Source organism: Astatotilapia calliptera, chromosome 18 (genome assembly GCF_900246225.1).
Source record: "Astatotilapia calliptera chromosome 18, fAstCal1.2, whole genome shotgun sequence".
In the NCBI taxonomy this organism is placed as follows: Eukaryota; Metazoa; Chordata; class Actinopteri; order Cichliformes; family Cichlidae; genus Astatotilapia; species Astatotilapia calliptera.
The window spans coordinates 1,412,857-1,434,982 of record NC_039319.1 but is presented as its reverse complement, the minus strand read 5'-3'; the positions used below and the strand labels follow the sequence as shown (position 1 = coordinate 1,434,982).

General features: G+C 42.0%; 1 protein-coding gene and 1 long non-coding RNA gene across 2 annotated transcripts in view; one reads left to right on the top strand and one right to left on the bottom strand.

The window, feature by feature from the left end:
* Positions 1-1,658: 1,658 nt before the first annotated feature.
* On the top strand, positions 1,659-2,522 carry LOC113010383 (uncharacterized). The gene is made up of 2 exons (XR_003270324.1): positions 1,659-1,834; positions 1,931-2,522. It is a non-coding gene; the product is annotated as an uncharacterized LOC113010383 (long non-coding RNA).
* Positions 2,523-5,028: 2,506 nt separating this feature from the next.
* LOC113010234 (zinc finger and SCAN domain-containing protein 31-like) overlaps positions 5,029-22,126 on the bottom strand; it is a 51,382-nt gene continuing 34,284 nt past the window's right edge. Inside the window, exon 5 of the mRNA XM_026149219.1 lies at positions 5,029-6,135. Within this exon, the coding sequence (XP_026005004.1) occupies positions 5,374-6,135 (762 nt within the window). The 3' untranslated portion in view covers positions 5,029-5,373. The remainder of the gene's footprint in view (positions 6,136-22,126) is intronic.

Sequence of the window (22,126 nt, the reverse complement as noted above, 5' to 3'; positions counted from 1 at the left end):
GTTATATTTAAAAATCTTTTCCCGCAGATGTTACAGACGTGTGACATCTCACCCATGTGGATTTTCATGTGCTCCATCAGAATACTCCTGTGATGAAAACTTTCCCCACAAGTGTTACAAAGATGTCGCTTCACACATGTGGAGAACCAAATGATTACGGCAACGAAAACTTTTCCCGCATGTTTTGCAAGAGTACGGCTTCTCACCTGAGTGGAGCCGTGCGTGATCTTTAAGTGAAGAAGATGCACAAAACTTTTCACTACATGTTTGACATTGATACGGTTTCTAACCTGTGTGAGTTCTCATGTGGATGGTCAAATGATAGTTTCGACGAAAGTTTTTCCCACATGATTTACAGGAACATGGCTTCTCACCTGTGTGGATCTTTGTATGCTTTCTAAGTACTGATTGGCTAGAAAACATTTTACCACAAGTCTTAATAAGAATAAATTATTCGTTAAAGTATTTGTTAATCATTAGTATTGAAATTTGCAAATTTATTTTTGTGATATTTAAATTTGAAATATTTTGCATCTTGTATATTAAATCTGAATATCTGGTGCTCCATTCTGTCATACAGATAAATATCGCTCATTAGTGTTAACGTTATTCTCTTCAATTTTAGTAATTCTCTTGATTGAAATATTACGTGTCATCTGACAAATTGTGTCAGATGACATGTCTCATCCTTGTGTGAACCACGACACTGCGGGTCGTTGTCCTTGCACATAGTGCAAAGTGCTCCCTCCTCCCTCCTCACAGTGATTCAAATGCTGCTAACAGTCTGTGAACCAGGAGGAAGAGGAAGTGAGAGAAGTGAGACTCAAAGAGGAGACAGAGGGCGACATCATCCAGTAGGCGGGGCTCTCCTTCTGCACTGTGTTCAACCATTGTGTCAATAATAAGTGCTGCTGTGAAGAGAACAATTCTCAGACTGAATGTTGAACATCAGCTAGTTTCTCCTGTTGATTTAAACCTTGTTGTACAGATGGAACATTGGCTGTGGATTATTCTTGCTGCTCTTTTCTTTGGTGAGATACAAACATCAACATGTTTCCTCTGCTTAAATAAATGTGTGAGTCTGATTAATGGTGAGTTTTTAATCATGTTTATTGATCCATCTCTTCCTCTGCATGTTCTGTTCTTCCTCAGAGTGTAAAGGAGAAGACAAAGTGATCCAGGATCAAGGAGATGTCATTGCTGCTGAAGGAGACACAGTTACACTTGACTGTAGATATGAGACCAGTTATGCAGCTACACTGATCTGGTACAAGCAAGAAGTAAATAGTTACCCAAAGTATATGCTCAAATGTGTCTCAGAAACAACAGTTAAAGCTGAAGAATTCAACAACAACAGATTTGATGCAAAAATCAATGAGAAGCAAAAGTCAGCTCCTCTGAAGATCCAGAAGCTTCAGCTGTCTGACTCTGCTGTGTACTACTGTGCTCTGCAGCCCACAGTGACAGGAAACAGCAAAACTCTGTACAAAAACCTTTGGAGCAAAGACAACAGAATACTCCACAACATCCACTAGAGGGAGCCACACACTGTTAAACCTCTGATTCTTGTGTCATTGGACTGATGACAAAGACAACAGAGAAATGAAGCAGTAAAGATCAGAGACAGAGACAGAGCTGCTGTGGAAGCACAGAACTATTTGATTGGCTGAGCTATTAAACTGGCCCCGCCCACTGAAGTTGAGCTCATCCAATGACATTATTTGTTGGTCATTGTGCTGCAGTGGAAGAACATTGTTCATGTGCTGTCTGTCTGGCTTTAATAACTCCAAAGACATGTTGCTGCACCTCTTTTTGCTTCTATCTCACATTATAGGTGAGTTTAAGAACAGGGATTAAAGTTTAGTTGAAGCTGCTGCATTAAGCAGATATACAGACTGCATTTCACTACTTTTCTTCTTTCTTTTTCCAGGACTAACAGCTGGAGACTCAATCACTCCTCAACAACCTGAAGTCACTAAAACAGAAGGAGAATCTGTCACACTCACATGTAGCTATGAGACGAGTGATGACATAGTTTACCTTCACTGGTACAGACATGATTCTGACCTTCAGGCTCCTCAGTGTATATTGTGGAAAGGAGCAAGATCAGACAGTCATCTAAAGTATATTCCTGATAAACGATATGACTCAGAAACATCTTCTACATCAACTACTCTGAGCATAGCAGCCCTAACCCTGGCAGACACAGCTCTCTACTACTGTGCTCTACAAACACAGTGATACAAAGTGTAGAAGAGGCTGTACAAAAACCTGAACACAGATATCTGACTACTCTTCAAAGAGGAGGGAAGTGGTATTCAAAGCACAGCTTCATATCAGATGGATTCTGCTAATTCCTGTTTTATCAGAGTCACTGTGGTTACAGCTGCTAATGAAACACTGTGGGAGGATTCACATGAGCAGCAAATCCACATCAACCACAAACCAACTGCAGGAACGTTCAGACACAATAAAAACTGTCAAACATCAAAAGCTGCTCATTTACACTATTTTATATTTAGTGGATGAGGACATGCAGAAATGCAGCAGAAGCAAAATAAACAGAGTAACAGAGGTTTATCTCTTTAAGGTAAAATCTCTCACATGAGGCTAAAAGTCCAACCAGGAAGACCATCTCATGCTTAGTGCAATATGTTGCCATCAGGGTGTGAATTTCATGCTTAAAACACAACCCTGGATGTAGATGTGACTCCGTTACATCTCATGTCTAAATCAGGGGTGTCAAAGCTCAGCTTGCTCAGTGTTTGAGTGTCTAAATGAGTCTCACAGTCCTAATTGTGCACTTGAAGCCATTTATAAATATAACTTATAATTCTTAACCTGTTTGAATTCTTAACCTGCTCACCACAAACAAGCACAAGCAGACATTTTTTGGACTGTTCATAAGTGTTACAGTTTTTCCTACTGATACAAACTTATGGCCATTCATACCACACAAAGAAATCTAGCAACAAACAATTAATGCCCCCAGTACAGGAGCAGAGCAAGAGAACATGTGGTTGAACAGGATGTACCACCAGATGTGTTGTTTATACAAAGACATGTGTGGTATCCACGGAAACGTTAGAATCTCAGCTAAAAGCTCTTAAAACAGTTTCAACGACCACCAAACAGCCAAAACAGCAAACGATTAAAGAGCAGGTAAACAGATTCAACAAAGAGATGTAAACATAATGAGCTGATCGTTCACCCGGCAGCAGGAACACGAACACGCCGCCCGTGATGAAAGTAGACATCTCACTGGAAATGCAGATTCCGATGATTAGACCAACATTCACTGAACCAGCATGAAAGAAGACCAAAACTACGCCTCACGTTTGAAAAACATTTTCATGAATTCACTCTTTCTTTGGCTGTTTTGCTTCCACCATGATTCCTGCACATCTCTCTCCCTCTTTCTGCTTTGAGACCATCAAAAATCTCTGTTTTCTGCATTATGTGCTTGCTTATTACACACCAGTCTACCGTTGTGTATGCTGCTGTCGGCCGCTGTTTTTGTTTATTCCCCAAAATGGCTTCTGACAAGAAAGCCTCATTTTTGCTTTTCAATACAGAAGAAATTTCAGCTTTCACAAATGATGCCAAACTACAAAGTGCTCAGCTGTGTCTCTAACAAAACCTCTGTGACTTTGTGAGAAACAGAAAAGTTGATCTTTTTCACTTTCTGCTATAGAAGTTTTAGATTTTTTTTACAACTACAGTTAAAAAAAACTGGACAGTTTGGGCAATGAGCTCCCAGAACTTCTTCTGTCGTTGTATTTCTCACAGTTCTTCATGTAACTTATTTACACTGACAGAAAAATTCACCAGTCTTGCCTACTTAACATCAAAGTGGGCTGTATGTGTCATGTGGTGTAAAATGAGTTTGATACCCCTCGTCTAAACCTCTGTAGCACAGGGGTGTTTCAGAAAGACGGAGGTCAGTGCTGATGGGAACAAGAGCAGTACATGTCTGACCTGTTCTGGAAGCACTGGTTTCAGAAGTATCTGCCTCAACTTCAGGACAGTCAGAATTGTCAGAGAACCAAAAAAAGCATCGCTCCTGGAGATGTTATCATCATGACTAAGTGCCTCGGTACTCATAGCTGACTGAAAGACATACTTCCTGACAGCAGATGGCTTGTATAGTGGCTATACATTAACACAAGGATTATCTCGATAGGCTCATCGCAAAGATGTCTTCTTCAAGAACAAAAGGAGCTATGAGGAGCTGCTTTGACCTTTGCCCTTGTTGGAGACGCTGACTTTTGTATTGATATAGACCTATTCTTATTCCAAACACATCTGGGACTCAAGCTTTTGTTCTTTAAATATTTACATTAATTGACTTTGACACAAGGATTTGTGATATTTTTGTTGATGTTATTTCTCCTATGTGGTGGTACGGTATAATTACTGGTGTTGAATAACTGTGGGCTGGAATATTCGAGTCATTCATGTCAGTTTCTGTCAGTATTTCTAAAAAATTTAAATTAACAATGTCATATTTTTATCATGATATGTTATTTTGCGATAATTATCTTTATCATCTTTATCACCAAGCCCACCATTATTTCCATTTACCCCTAGTTTATCTTATCCTGCACTACTTACAACCACCGTGAGCCTCATGAAGCTTGGTTGGATAACAGATGAGCTCAAAGGCAGCTGTCCTCAGCTCTGAGAGGTCCCCACGAAGAAGGAAAACGATCTTTCCCTCAGGCTGTGGCCTCATGTGGCTACTTGGCTCAGAGAGCAGAGGTCTCCAAACACCTCTGCAGGTACAGGAGTGAGGTCTTGAGTGACCTCATCCCTTCATGCAGACTTTTTCTCTTTGCTGCCCCTCCTGTGCAGGTATTTAAACAAACAAACAAACAAACAAACAACCAGTGCATGCTGGTCCTATACCTGCTTACCCTATCTATACAACCTGAGATTTCCATATTCTATCTTGACTTTTTAATCCCCCCCCCCATGAAATGAAAAACAGCAGTGAAACAAATAGAGCAATAAAAATATACAAATATATAATAGCTTCAACATCTGCCATTTATTTAAAACCAAACAGCTCATACATGTTATTTCACACCATAAGACACTAATAAAGTAACAACTGTCAGTTATTTATCCCCCACTATGTACCATAATATCTCAGTTTGGACCCACATAAAACATTTGTAGCTACAAACCTAACAAATCAGCTTCATCTATCGAATCTATCCAGAGTTCAGAGAAAACCATTGGTGATTGGTGTTTCTATATGGTCAAAGTTAAACATCAATTATCAAAAATCAGTACCAGCAGGACACCCAGAGAAAAATCTGAAATGGCCAAAAAATAATTTAGTGCGTGCATCTCTAGTTCCAACATACTCTAAGACTTCTCAGCTGTGTGAGTTTTCATGTGGCGCAAGACCTGACTACTATAGGTGAACATTTCCCCACATGTTTTACAATGATGTGGTTTCTCTCCTGTGTGCGTTCTTATGTGCACCGACAGGTAACTACTACGTGTGAACATTTTCCCGCACATTTTACAAGGATATGGTTTCTCTCCTGTGTGAGATCTTACGTGCTCCAGCAAACGACTACTGCGTGTAAACATTTTTCCACATGTTTGACATGGATACGGCTTCTCACTTGTGTGGATTCTCATGTGGACAGTCAAAGTACTCTTCTGACTAAAACGATGCCCACACATTTCACAAGAATACGGTTTCTCACCTGTGTGGATTCTGTAATGTCGTTTCATTTCATAATTATCTTTAAAGCATTTTCCACAAACGTCACATTTTAAAAACTTTTTAGCTGTGTCAAAATTATACTGACTCCCTGATCTGGGAGGAAATTCTTGACTTTCATTTTTATTTCCAGTTGATCCTGGATCTGCACTCCTGCTTTCTTCCTGATCCTGGCTCTCAGCTACAGCAGAGCCTCCTTCTGATTCACTGTGGTCTCTTTCCTCGTTAGCAGCAGGCACCATTAAGGTATCAGTCTCCTCCTTCAATCCAAGCTCCTCTCCCTCCTCACTCCTGCAGAGTTCCTCCTGTTCCTCTTTAATCTGTGGAGGTTCTGGCTCTTCCTGGCCCAGGCTGGAGCTCCTCTCCTGGTCACAGAGCTGCAGCTCAATGAGAACCTCCTCCTCCTTACAGACAGGCTGCTGCGGGACGTCTGGAGGGACTAAAGGAGACAACAAAAACAAAAGTGAACTGAACATGATTCTCTGAAATGCACAAAAGGTTTCCACTTGTTGTCAGTGCTGCGAATCGCTACCTTATCGTGGTGGAGGGGTTTGTGTGTTGTGTTGTCTGGGGGCTTTTCCCCCCTGGAAGGGTCTCATGTGGCAAATTGGTCCAGGGTAAGGGACTAGACAAAGAGAGATTCAGAAGACCCCTATGAATACCATCGTTCCCTCGAAGCTGGACAGGAAACTGCAGGATCTAGGACTGAGCAGCTCCCTTTGCAGCTGGATCCTTTGCTTCCTGTCTGACAGACGCCAGGTGGTCAGACTGGGCAGCATCACCTCATCCCCCATCACACTGAACACTGGTGCTCCACAGGGGTGTGTACTGAGCCCTCTCCTGTACTCACTCTACACCTACGACTGCACAGCCACTAACAGCTCCAACATCATTGTGAAGTTTGCGGACGACACTACAGTGGTGGGTCTTATCACCAACGGTGATGAGACGGCTTACAGGGAGGAGGTCAGCGCCCTGACCCACTGGTGTCAAGACAACCATCTCACCCTCAACGTCGCAAAGACAAAGGAGTTGATAGTGGACTTCCGGAGGTGCAGAGAAGTACACACCCCCATCACCATCAACGGCGCTGCTGTGGAGAGAGTGAGCAGCTTCCGGTTCCTTGGTGTACATCTGGCTGAGGATCTTACGTGGTCAGTACACACAAACAAAACAGTGAAGAAGGCGCAGCAGCGCCTCTTCTTTCTCAGGAGACTGAAAAGATTCGGCATGAGCCCCCGCATCCTCAGGACCTTCTATCGCTGTGCCATTGAGAGCATCCTCACTGGATGCATCACCACCTGGTATGGCAACAGCACCGCCTACAACTGCAAAGCTCTCCAGCGAGTAGTGCGGTGCTCTGAACGGATAATTGGAGGTGAGCTTCCCTCCCTCCAAGACATCTACAGGAAGCGGTGCCTGAGGAAAGCGGGGAGGATCATCAAGGACTCCAGTCACCCCAGCCATAAACTGTTCAGACTGCTTCCATCAGGAAGGAGGTTCTGCAGCATCCGGTCCCGTACCAGCAGACTGAGAGACAGCTTCTTCCATCAGGCCATCAGACTGCTGAACACGTCATAGACACCTCAGCTTCACTACTGGAACTTCAACATTATGCACTCCACACTGTATATAAATGCCACTTGTTTTGCACATATTCAACTCTGTATATTTTATATATTTTATTATTATTATTATTTATTTATTTATTTTTTACTATTTAATTTGTAAAAATGTGTATACACACACACACACACACACACACGTAGGAAAATATTTAGTATACACATCCAGAAATGCATACACTATTATATATTGTACATATATTTATTAGTTTCAGGTTGGCCATTCTTGTATTTTGCTCGTTTGTGTTGTTGTGTTTGCACATCTCTGTTGCTTGTGGGGCTCGCACACAAGAATTTCACTCGCATGTGCTGTGCCAGTGTGCCTGCACATGTGATGTGACAATAAAAGTGATTTGATTTGATTTGAGTGTAAGATCAAGGGAACAGTTCACCCTTCCTTGGATAGGGTTACCAGAGCCCTGCCCTGGAGCCAGGCATGGGGAAGGGTGTTCATGGGCAAGCGTCTGGTGACCGGGCCTTAGTCCATGGGGCCCAGCCTGAAAACGGGACACAGGCCCATCGTCCTGCAGGCCCACCACCTGCAGGAGGCGGTGTAAGGAACCCAACCTCTAGGAGCGGAGCGGAAGCCCTGGTGGACCGATCCCTGGCTACCAAGACTGGCAATTGGGACATGGAATGTCACCTCTCTGCGGTGACAATGGGGAAGGAGCCTGAGCTAGCCTGCCTACTCAAAAGTAGGCCGATAGAAGCCAGACGTGTCTCCCTGCCAGCGGCTTAAAATAGTTTCTGGTGACTTGTATCAAGGTGTTACCCTACTGTGACACAAACTCAAACTCTTTCAGGTACCTGTAATCAAGGGAGGTGAAAACTGTTTTTCTCGCTATGATAGCATATAATCGATATTATGTGGTACAATCAACCTTCACTTTTCTCTGGTGGTATATTCAAGGGAGCAAACACTGAAAAATGTAGCCTAAAGAAAATGGCATGAGGTAAAGCTAGTATTGTTTTTAGTCAAAATCATGAATTCACGAACGTAGAGTGAGTATAGTTCATGACAGTGGAGGGATGGATGAATGTTACTGCACTAACTGAGTTTACAGAAAAGCACGTGTGCTCCCTGTCCTCCTCCTGTGTAACACACCTGATAAACCACACACATGTACCTGGATTAGCTGATTTCATGAGACTGATGCTGCTAACCCTAACCCTCCCAGGGGGGGCACTTCACAGGTGTTTATAGCTAATGCAGTGATGTAGCTGCCATTCTGGATCAGGACATGGCACACGATACATGACGATCAGCTACTTCCACTGGAAACTGTGGTGACAGCAAAAAAGTCCATTTTTTACTTCAACAGAGACTGCTTACTAAGATATTTCCTTATATTAAAAAAATTTATTTATTTATCAGATTTTCTGTCATGTTTAATGCTGCACAGTGTAGACCAGGGGTCTCAAACTTAAACGAGCTGTGGGCCACTGCTGGCACTGTCATCTCATTGGAGGGCAACTTTAGTGATCAAGTAGTACAAAAACAAACAAACAAACAAACAAACAGCCACAAATATTTCTGAAAATGTTTGTTTTTAAAATTTCAAATATTCTACAACAGGGCCGTGCAGAGAGGTTTAAAGGGGCGGGTGCTCAAAGTTAAAAAGGGGCACATTGAACCAGGCTGAATAACAACAACACACATTCATCAAGAATCTAATATGGGAAGGGCAGGGCTGTGTTGATCTGAGACTGTAGACATTAAAAAGTCCACAGGAGAGATGGTAGCTGATTAAACAAGTGTCATGAGATAATAACAAAATGCAAAGATTGGTGACAGCGCTTGGAACCATAAGGCAACAAAAACTGTGAGAAATAATTTAGGCTCTGCCTGTGAATCACTCTTTGCTTCTCTTCTTCCTTCCATCATTTCATATATCACTCTCCACTTGCTGTCTATCTGAGAACAAGGCACAACTTGCTATTGCAATAAACTATAATCTAATTATCCACACCTAACAACTCCTGCACTTAATCTATAATAAAATGATGACAGAAAAATGTTATAGCCCTGCCTTTAGTAGCCTCACACAGCTCCTGCTGTTTCCTCCTCATGTCCTTACCAGCCATGTCTGGACAATGTTATATCACGAGTAATAATTTAAAATAATCCATATACATAAAACACACACATGCACACACAGTGACATTTTAGACCTTCTTCAGAATACTGTATATACTATGGGCATCCTTACATTATTATTTATTACTAGAGCTACAATAATAAAGCAATGAGGAGGGGGAAGTAATAAATATGAAATAATGTATTTATGATGATTCCATTTGTTTCACTATCCACTCTGTGCAGAGCAAAGCTTATTACATGTTTAAACTGCAGAGATACAATCATTTTACTGCTGTAAAATCCAAATTTTGTCTTATTTAAAATATAAATCTAATATAATCTGCTTCTTAATGTATGTTCTTTAAAATACAGCGTGTTTTAATATATTATAATTATAATAATTATGTGGACATGCATATTAGATCGTTTTTTAGTGAAATATAATCCCTCCAGAAAGGCAGGAAAAGCCCGGAAACTTACTTTAAAACTAAATATGTTTCTAAATACTTTAAAACTAAATATGTTCCCTGAAACGGTGACAGAGCTACAGACCCATGACAGCCTTACACAGGTAGCCAGCAGCTGTGACCAGCACTACCTGTGCAGTTAATAAAAGGACAGATAATGTTTGTCGCGCTGTTGCACACACAGCACGCTCGTTTGTTTCAGTTCGTCAGTTGCAACAAGACAGCTTACCAACGTGTACGTAATAAGCTAATACTCCTGTGTGCTACACACTACAGTGCACGCTGTACACCTACTTACTGGTTTTGTCGCATCAGTCTGTGTCTCTGAGTTAACTTGTGTTTCTCCTGCAGCTCCGGACCGCAAAAAATGCGCGTGCTCTTTGTGAGCTCGTTCCCGGCTCGTAACCAGCGCGTTCTGCCGTCGAGGGCGACCATTGGTTAAATGTGATCATGTGACTGATGCAAGCCAGATCCTTTTATTTAGCAAAACTGTGATTAATAGTTAAATATTATTGTTGAGGAGCACAGACAGGACTCCGCACTCACACACACATAAAAAAAAAATATATATATACATATTTTTTTAAAAGTTGCCTTATCAAAAGGGCACTTTGGGCACCCATCAGGAAAGGGGCGGGTGCTCAAGCCCCTCTAGCCCCCCCCCCCCCTCCCTCACGTGCCTGTTCTACAACAAGACAAAACAGCAAACATGAACACACATTACTTTGTCCCACTCTTCACTAACTGCAGCCTTCACTGATCTACCAAACAAACCCATCGGTCCTCTCTTCCTGTTCAGACACGTGGCAGCACTTCTATCATTTTGTTTGTATTTAACAAAATAAAAATGCAGACATAAGAGAACACATTCGTCTTTGACTCTCTCCCTGAACTCACACCTCAACATGTTTGTACTCTTTGCTCATATTGCCTTCATATCAAATCATTTTTGGCTTTTAAAGAACTTATTTTAACATTGCACTCAACAACAAACAAATCCTCCCTAACACAAAAAGTCACTTTAACGGCCAAATTGCAATATATAAGTAAGGAGGGGTGACGTGGGCTGCAAGTGGCCCCCGGGCCGCGAGTTAGAGACCCCTGGTGTAGACAACCATAGAGACATTTACTAATGTCTGCTACATAACTACTACTTCACTTCAAATAAATAATATTAAAATACATTTATTATTATGAATATCTGGTCACCTGACATTATTTGCTCTATCAAAGACAGTTTCACTTCATCATCTTCCTCTTTCTTAAATTTATACTTCATCCTCACAGCGCAGTCCTGTCCTCTGTTTGCTCTTTGTTAGCTCACATCTCCAAAAAGTCCTCACAATCAGAAACGTCCCGCAGAGCTGTGATCAGGATCCTCCCTCAGAGGGACACTCACCTGTCCTGTGCAGCTTGATTTGGGGTTTCCAGGTGATATCCAGCAGTCTGCGCTGACGGTCGATCTCTTCCTCGTACTGGACGATCGTTTTTTCAAACTCCAAGAATATTTGTTCAGCAGCAGCAGTTAGTCGCTCGTTGATGAACTCTCTCAGATACTGAACTGAAGGCATCGTTGCTGCCGCAGCTCACACACTCAGCTCACACACTCAGCTCACACACGCGGCTCACACACATAAATTGCGCCCTAACGCACAGAAATTGCTCCACGTTCAGTCCGCACAGGTGTGAATGTCTCATAAAGTCTAAATTAAGCCTTTGAAGACGCAACAGCCTTGCTGCTCGCGCGACACACAAGAAACGGAACCACTTCCGCCTTTTCCTTGTTTACTTCCGCCTGCTGTCACACAGAGCGCTTCCTGTCGATGAGGAAAGTTGCTTTGAATTCCGCTCTCGTGTCTGTATGTTCTTTTAAATTCCCAGTTTGTTCTTCAAATAGAAGATGAAAAATACACAAACATATACCAGAGCTCCCGCACATCAATGAATTAATAAAGTTCATAACTGCGCTAAAATAAAGGTCACAATAATCTTTATTAAGCCTTTTTCTGACATTGTGCTCACATTAAGGTGAAGGTGACATTTGAACATGAACAAACTGTCTGAATGTGAGATTCACCAAATCGACCCGATGAGCTGCAACTTTCTGCAGATGAAGATAAGACTGAACATGCAGAGATATGAGAGGAGGAAGAGGCTGAAGGAGGAGCAACACTGTCACAGAGCAGAAAAGGACTCCCACTGTCAGATACATTCAATATGTGAAGCATACAGAACAGATAGTGTGTGGAAGATGCTGTCACTGCATTACTGGCTCATGTTTCCTTTGTTTGTGATCACACTAACAGGTCGGTTAAAGCAGGAAGAAGAAATGTCTTTAAAGGATCTGTTTGCTAGAAATCACTGGAACAGGCGCTCACAGTTTAACATCGTCTTTAACAACATTTATCTCTTCCTTTAGGTGTCAGCTGTGATCAACTCACTGCAGTCAAGGATGAAGAGTCCACTGTAGAAGGAAACACTCTCACTCTGTCCTACAGATTCTCTGGACAAGCTAATGTCAATGATTATTTCTTCTGGTATCGACAATATCCTGGAAACCCACCAGAGTTCCTGATCTCTCATTTGGGAAATGGAGATTTATTGAAGCGAGAATTCTCCAGAGTGTCTTTTAAAGTAGTTGATGATCAAAGACAAATAACGATCTCCTCTGCTGCAGTGTCTGACTCTGCTGTGTACTACTGTGCTCTGCAGCCCACAGTGACAGGAAACAGCAAAACTCTGTACAAAAACCTTTGGAGCAAAGACAACAGAATACTCCACAACATCCACTAGAGGGAGCCACACACTGTTAAACCTCAGTGCTTTGGTTGGATATAATCCCTTCTTTTCACTCCACTTCACTAGTGTGACATGTGACTCAGTCCACTGTAAATCATTAAGTGCTGTTGTAAGTTTTGTGAGTCTAAAGTAAGCAAGTATAGCAGAAACTAGGTGATTTATTATTTCTCATAAAGAGTTATTCTTGGCCTGATATGAACCATTTAGCAAACTGAGCGTGTTGAGCATCAATTTTTGTGGCTTCAGTTTTACTCTCACAATAACACCTGAAGAAAGAACTTTTCAAACAGCCTGTGTACAGACTGAAAGCTGGGACACCAAGTTCCAAAAAGTTGATTCTGTTCATCAGTGTGAGAAACGATTCGTCACTCATCCAGGTGACTTCTTCAGTCTCAGCTGACTCTAGGTTTCCTCAACTTTATAAACAGTACATTTGCACAACTGCTGATCAAAGAAATGGCTTTGGGACATCAATGGTTATACAACAATGTATTTTAGTCCCTTTGCAATCCGGTATCATGAAGCTGTCAGCTGAGGACCTGTAAGGAGTCTGTTTTTCAAATAATGACTCAGACGCTGGTCCAGTTACATGAAAATAGTAATTAGTTACTAATTACTGGTTACTTCTCAAAGAAAGTAATCTTGTTACTTTACTGATTACTTATATTCAAAAGTAATTAGTTACTTATTACTTAGTTACTTTTTAAAAACATGATACACAAGCTCAGTACGTAATAAAGAAATAGACCTTTAGCCCATAATCCATCATATGAAACTGAATCAAATGAAAGTCTCTTTCTAAAATTTGTTTTATTAGTATTAATCTTTTAACTTTATGCATCAAGCAAAAATTAAATTATATGCAACAGTCTTTGACTTGAAGAAATGTGTTTAACATTTAAACCTATTTTCTGCATATTCCAGCATAAAATAAAGTTTTGTGTTTACACTTTTTCAAATAGATGCAAGTAAAACACAGCAAAAATAAATAAAATGAAAGATTCAGCAGCACTGAGTCCTGTCGCTCTTAAATCTATTGTCACCTGTTTAGCAGGAGTGGGGCGGGTGGAGGTTTGCCCACAGCGGTCGTGTCAGTGGGGGCATCCGGGTGTCTGTCTGTGAATGTCACATTCCCGTGGCAGCGTGCTCGCTGCTCGCACAGATTTGAAGTTTAATTTTTTGCTGTAGATTCAGTAAAAGGACTCGATGTTACGGTCCCTGATAATGCATTGCTTCAGATGGAGAGACTCTTGAGGGACGGCTGTTATGAGGAAAGCCCAGAAACTTTGTCAGCAGCACGCATCGTTGTGCCTCAACTTTCGGTCTTTTACCCAGGCTAATCTGCCATTTTCCTTCCTTGGTTAGGTTTAGGGATTAGAGATCTGATCTAGATTATCATTTTAAATTTGGGACACATCATCAGTTGTGGACCTTGGATTCATCGGGTGTTTCGGCCATTATCACCAGACACCCTCATCCAAGGAGGCCCTGCCAGGGTTGGTCAGGCCCCGGAGTGTCAGTGGTTTGTGTTAAATTGTTATTTCTCTCCTTCTTTCTTCTGTTTAGTTTCCTACAGTTTATTTTCTATCTATTTCTATCTACTGCAACTGAGAAATAATACTTACCTCTTTAGCATTTATGGAGCCTAACTTCTTCAAAGGGATAGAAAAGGTGATCGAGAGAAGTAAGACAAACGGGACAAGATAGGAGAGAGAAGAGCCGGAAGGGGGGCGCCCGGTCTGGCTTCCCACACCTCCCCGCCGGATCGGGCTGTACGCTCTACCTCCCCACTGCCTCCCAAAAAAGGGAAGAAGAGCAGAATATTTATTTTCTCATGGTTAGCTGACTGCCTTAGCTCCCCAAGTGATGTCAGCCCTTTTTAACCATGGCCAGTGACTGCTCCTCTCAGCACTGTTAGCTAGTTCTCTTATAGCCTGCTGTTGCGCCTGTCCTCTGATCCCAGTCTCTCTGAGCAGTTTTGCTGTTGGCCACAAAGCCCCTGCACCCCACTTCCACCGGGCCCACCATGATCTTCCAGCCTCTCTCCTCTGCCTCAGCTGTTGTTGGCATAGCGCAGCTTCTTACGCTCAAATGCTTCCTCAATTGCTTCCTCCCATGGAAGTTTTCTGCCCACACAGAGTGTACAGTGGACGCTAATATTTTTGTCACTCTTTACAGACTCAAATTCAAAGTAATGCGATTACTTCCACACTTTAAACACTGCGTGTTTGTACTCTCTCCATCACACCATATTATACATGTTGATCTGCACACGTCTGCAGCTGCATTTTGAACCAGCTGCAGACGTGAGAGCAACGACTGACTGACCCCCACATAAAGTGAGTTACAGTCCAGGCGGGAAGAAATAAAAGCATGGATCACTGTTTCAAGGTGCTGCCTCGAAAGAAAAGATTTTACTCTTGCCAGTTGCCTTAAATGATAAAAACTGGACTTCACCACTGCTCTGATTTAGTTGTCCAATTTAAAATCACTGTCCAACTTAAAACCAAGGTCAGTAACAACAGATTTAAAATAGACTTCCAGGGATCCTAAAACAACAGAGGAGGACTCACAGGGACCACTGGGTCCAAACACCAACACTTCTGTTTTCTTTTCATTAAAATTTTAAAAGTTTAGAGCCAACCAAGCTTTAATGTCATCTAGACATGTCAAGAGAGGTTTTATGGAGATGCCATCCTTGTGCTTTAGTGGCAAACAAATTTGGCAGTCATCGGCATAACAATGAAATGAGATCCCGGGCCTTCTAAAGATACAGTAAAAAGAGTAGTGGCCCTAAAATTGAGCCCTGTGGGACGCCGCATGACAGAGGAGCAGAAGACGATTCGTAACCGAGAAGGCTGACAGAGAAAGTTCTGTCTGACAAATAAGACCTAAACCAATTAAGTGCAGTGCCACCAATACCCACTACATCACTTAATCGAGAAGTTAGAATATTGTGGTCTACGGTGTCAAAGGCAGCAGTTCGGTCGAGCAAGACAAGAACAACATGGCTACCAGAATCACATGCCAGAAGGATGTCATTAAAAACCCTTAATAATGCAGATTCTGTGCTATGAAGGGTTTTAAAACCTGACTGAAAAACCTCAAAGATGCCATTACCATCTAGAAAATCTTTCAGATGACTAAAAACTATTTTCTCTAAAACCTTGGAGACTAAAGGCAGCTTGGAAATAGGCCTATAGTTCGCTAAAACTGTGTGATCAAGGCCAGGTTTCTTAAGCAGTGGCTGCACTACTGTATGTTTGAAATTTGGAGGAACCATACCAGAAGACAGACTGCTGTTAATAATGTCAAGGACAGACTGCCCTATACCAGGAAAAATTTCTTTAAAGAATCGTGGAGGGAAAGGACCACGAGGGGAACCTGTGGGCTTAATATGGCGAACCACATCCTCTAAAGTGGAGAGCGTCACAAGCTCAAACTGAGTGAAAACAGCAGCGCAAGGGACAGAGACAGAGGGCTCACAGTCAGGAGCTGTGATAAGAGCCCTGGTGGTGACAACCTTTTCAATAAAAAGTTCAGAAAATCATTGCAAATCTTAGGAGAAACTTCCAAACAGACATTCAGTGGAGTATTAAGAACAGAGACAGAGAGAAAACCCCAACAATAACATGAACACCTATGAGCAAGCAAAGGCAACAGTGGGAAGGAAAAACTCCCTTTTAACAGGAATAAACTTCAAGCAGGAAAAGGCTCAGGGAGGGGCGGTCATCAGGTGAGAGGAGGAAGCCAGGACAAAGTCCCGCTGTGGCAGAGAGCCAGAGATTAACAACTAATGATTAAACGCAGAGAAGAGTAAGTTTGTCTCACCAAATACAGTTGGTGTCTTAGAACAAGAACACTGTCAGGAGTTTCAGAAGTTTTCCTGTTGCTCATTTTAAAACTATAATTGAAGCTCTGTGCTGTTAACTTTGTAAACTTCTTTTTGTTGCTCAAACATGTTTCAGTTAGACCATGTGTGCAGGATGCAGTCGGAGCTCTGCAGGCTCCTCCTTCAGTCTGACCTTCTTGATGATAATGATGATGATGATGACTGCAGCATCACTGTCAAAGCTTCATCAGCCTGAATGGAAACAGAGCTCAGCAAGAGGAGGAGCTACAGCAGTGAACATGAAAGGCTTCATTTAGGAGCTGAAGAGCTGCTGTGTTCTCTCTATTGTTCATTCAGTCCAAGAGGAAATCATGTTGCTGCTTTTCATTTGGATGATGATAGTCTCCTTTCAGACTGGTGAGTCATCAAAAGATGGAGTGAGATGTAAAAGGAGATGATGGACATGAAAATATCTGGATGTTGTTTGAATTGATTCACTTTTTATAAACTAAGTTTAAAGATGCAGAAACATGATGGTGAAATATGTCTTTGTTGTTTTCAGGATCCTCTGAGGATTTACTGACACCATCTAAAGATGTAGTGACGAGTTTGGAAGGAGACACTGTGACTCTCTCCTGCAACTATTCAGGCTCTGAAACTTACTTCTTTTGGTACAAACAGAAACCTAATTCACATCCAGACTTTCTCATCGCCTACTATTCAGAGAAAACAGAAAGGATGAAGTTTATACATGACAAAGAAAAACAGCAGTTTCATCTGGAGATCTCCTCTGCTGCAGTGTCTGACTCTGCTGTGTACTACTGTGCTCTGCAGCCCACAGTGACAGGAAACAGCAAAACTCTGTACAAAAACCTTTGGAGCAAAGACAACAGAATACTCCACAACATCCACTAGAGGGAGCCACACACTGTTAAACCTCTGATTCTTGTGTGACTGATGACAAAGACAACAGAGAAATGAAGCAGTAAAGATCAGAGACAGAGACAGAGCTGCTGTGGAAGCACAGAACTGTTTGATTGGCTCAGCTATTACACTGGCCCCGCCCACTGAAGTTGAGCTCATCCAATGACATTATTTGTTGGTCATTGTGCTGCAGTGGAAGAACATTGTTCATGTGCTGTCTGTCTGGCTTTAATAACTCCAAAGACATGTTGCTGCACCTCTTTTTGCTTCTATCTCACATTATAGGTGAGTTTAAGAACAGGGATTAAAGTTTAGTTGAAGCTGCTGCATTAAGCAGATATACAGACTGCATTTCACTACTTTTCTTCTTTCTTTTTCCAGGACTAACAGCTGGAGACTCAATCACTCCTCAACAACCTGAAGTCACTAAAACAGAAGGAGAATCTGTCACACTCACATGTAGCTATGAGACAAGTGAAAGCAGTCTTCTACTTCACTGGTACAGACATGATTCTGACCTTCAGGCTCCTCAGTTTATACTCTGGAAAGGAGCAAGATCATGGAGTGGCAATGAATATATTCCTGATAAACGATATGAATCAAAAACATCACGTACAACAACTGATCTGACCATAGCAGCCCTAACCCTGGCAGACACAGCTCTCTACTACTGTGCTCTACAAACACAGTGATACAAAGTGTAGAAGAGGCTGTACAAAAACCTGAACACAGATATCTGACTACTCTTCAAAGAGGAGGGAAGTGGTATTCAAAGCACAGCTTCATATCAGATGGATTCTGCTAATTCCTGTTTTATCAGAGTCACTGTGGTTACAGCTGCTAATGAAACACTGTGGGAGGATTCACATGAGCAGCAAATCCACATCAACCACAAACCAACTGCAGGAACGTTCAGACACAAAGACATAAAAAAATACAAAATTATAAGTAAACAAACTTTTATTACAGCAATATAAAGGAAAAACTAAATTCACTGCATGATTTTATCTCAGGACACTAAGGCAGACACAGAGGAAACTGTTTGTCTTTTCCTGGACTACAATCCAGGATCGAACCATGTTCTCAACAATTGAATGTTGTCCTTCAGCAGTTATACAAACCCAATTCCAAAAAAGTTGGGACTTTGTGTAAAATGGAAATAAAAACAGAATGCACATCTCAGAAACACGTTTTATTCAAAATAGGACAGAAAAAACAAAATGTGGAAAAAACTACAATTATAAGAAAACTATGAACTTGTTTTGACTTTAATGCAGCGACATGTTTCACGATGGAACAACAAAGGCTGGAGAATTAAGTGGTGCTAAAGAAAACAGGTGGAGGAGCATTTTGAAAACAGTAAGGTTCATTTGTAGGGCTACAATGATTCGTCGACATAATCGATCACACGACATAGAAATTTCTTGTCACATCTTAAAACCACATAAATGTTTTTTTTGTTTTTATTTAAACTAAAACACACTACAGGAAGCTGTGGGGGCAGTATCACCTACAGTGGGGCAAAAAAGTATTTAGTCAGCCACCGATTGTGCAAGTTCCCCCACCTAAAATGATGACAGAGGTCAGTAATTTGCACCAGAGGTACACTTCAACTGTGAGAGACAGAATGTGAAAAAAAAAATCCATGAATTCACATGGTAGGATTTGTAAAGAATTTATTCATAAATCAGGGTGGAAAATAAGTATTTGGTCACCTCAAACAAGGAAAATCTCTGGCTCTCACAGACCTGTAACGTCTTCTGTAAGAAGCTTTTCTGTCCCCCACTCGTTACCTGTATGAATGGCACCTGTTTGAACTCATCATCTGTATAAAAGACACCTGTCCACAGCCTCAAACAGTCAGACTCCAAACGCCGCCATGGCCAAGACCAAAGAGCTTTCGAAGGACACCAGGAAAAGTATTGTAGACCTGCACCAGACTGGGAAGAGTGAATCTACAATAGGCAAGCAGCTTGGTGTGAAAAAATCAACTGTGGGAGCAATCATCAGAAAATGGAAGACATACAAGACCACTGATAATCTCCCTCGATCTGGGGCTCCACGCAAGATCTCATCCCGTGGGGTCAAAATGATCATGAGAACGGTGAGCAAAGATCCCAGAACCACACGGGGGGACCTGGTGAATGACCTGCAGAGAGCTGGGACCAAAGTAACAAAGGTCACCATCAGTAACACACTACAACGGCAGGGAATCAAATCCCGCAGTGCCAGACGTGTTCCGCTGCTGAAGCCAGTGCATGTCCAGGCCCGTCTGAAGTTTGCCAGAGAGCACATGGATGATACAGCAGAGGATTGGGAGAATGTCATGTGGTCAGATGACACCAAAGTAGAACTTTTTGGTATAAACTCAACTCGTCGTGTTTGGAGGAAGAAGAATACTGAGTTGCATCCCAAGAACACCATACCTACTGTGAAGCATGGGGGTGGAAACATCATGCTATGGGGCTGTTTTTCTGCCAAGGGGACAGGACGACTGATCCGTGTTAAGGACAGAATGAATGGGGCCATGTATCGTGAGATTTTGAGCCAAAACCTCCTTCCATCAGTGAGAACTTTGAAGATGAAACGAGGCTGGGTCTTCCAACATGACAATGATCCAAAACACACCGCCCGGGCAACAAAGGAGTGGCTCCGTAAGAAGCATTTGAAAGTCCAGGGGCCTGTTCTTCGTACCGCGCTAAGTAAGTTAGCTGGATTAGATTGTTGACGATTTCGCGTGATCTTGGATCGTTCGGTTCCCCGAAGATCATCCGGGACTTGCTGCCATAGCAACAGAGCCGTAAGCGTAAACCTGCTCGGGAGCAGGTTTACTTTATGTAAACAGGATTAGATCGCGGCCACGCAGGTATGTCCGCTTCATTCATACGAAAGCAACAGCGATATTCCACCACTGTTTCACCATAAATAAATAACATCAATGTAACTAAAGATAATGCAGCACTTGATCCTTTTATTGATTTCACACAGATACATACAGGTCATTTCCTAAAAAAGGGAAATGTACTATTAACATTCTATTACATGTATGTGATTATTACAGATGTAATTCATATTTCAGAGTAGTAATTGTAAATTACTTCGTGTAATCAAAATGAGAGACCACGGCTATAAAAGCGAAGGTGGATTTGGGAAGCCTGTCGCAGCCATGTCCTGTCCGTATACGCGAGCCACCCATTGCGGAAGGTGCAAGATTGATAAGGAGAGTCCTCAGAATTCAGCGTATATTGCGGGACAGACAGGATCCTTTAGCTCAGCGCGACAGTGTGCTCATAGAGAGATATCGATTTTCCCGTGAGGGTATTATTCACTTAACCAACTTGTTGACGAGGGGGTGCAGGACCACCACCTGTCTTTTTTTGCTCTGCCCTTTTCTTGGTTGCTGTTATAAACAAACAGATTATTCCAGGGTCTCTTTCCAAGAGACTAAAAGCAATATAAGTGATAAATATTACCATTCTGTAGAATATTCTTATATTTCACTTTTACCTGTTCCCATGTTCTAGTGGGTCCTGTTGTGGCTCTAATGTGAAAGAGGATATAATATAATATAATATAATATAATATAATATAATATAATATAATATAACATATTATAATATAATGTAATATAATATTGGATAATATAGTGTAATATAATAAATCTACCCTACCGCCTACTGGTGTTGGCCAGAGGGGCCGATGGCGCGATATGGCAGCTTGGCTTCTGTCAGTCTGCCCCAGGGCAGCTGTGGCTACAACAGTAGCTGCCTCCACCAGTGTGTGAATGTGAGAGTGACTGAATAGTGGAATTGTAAAGCGCTTTGGGTGCCTTGGAAAGCGCTATATAAATCCACTCCATTATTATTGTTATTATTAAATTACTTACGAGTTTAATTTGTCAGCAACTTCCTGCCAGCCCTCTCTCCTTGCTTTTGCAGCCTTTGCAGTGTTCTCTTGCATTTTGATTAAACTCTGAAACTCCTGAAATCCCTCACTCAAGAGTTCTTGCTCTGCTGCCGAAAAATACCGAGCCGAGCGCGCTCCGTCGACATTTTCGCCGACCAATCAGAGGGTTGCCGATCAATGTTTCCACTATCGATGCGTAGCCCCTTTTACGACACCCAGTGATCTCACATTGCTGCGTCCAGCTGTACTAATCGTCAACAGCAGGTGTGTTCGGGGAACCGGATTAGCGAGCTCACGGTTAGCGCGATGGTTTGGTCTTGGATGTAGTAAGCGACGTACGAAGAACGGGCCCCTGGAGTGGCCTAGCCAGTCTCCAGACCTCAACCCCATAGAAAATCTGTGGCGGGAGTTGAAAGTCCGTGTTGCTCGGCGACAGCCCCAAAACATCACTGCTCTCGAGAAGATCTGCATGGAGGAATGGGCCAAAATACCAGCTACTGTGTGTGCAAACCTGGTAAAGACCTATAGTAAACGTTTGACCTCTGTTATTGCCAACAAAGGTTATGTTACAAATAGGGCTGAACGATTATGGAAAATAATCTAATTGCGATTTTTTGCCCCAATATTGCGATTGCGATGCGATATGCGATTATTTTTTAAGGTCTTTGTCTTCTGTATTATTAAACAAAGACAAGCAATACATCATATAGTATGGCCAATACTATATTACATTAATTTTAAACTGTTCTTTCC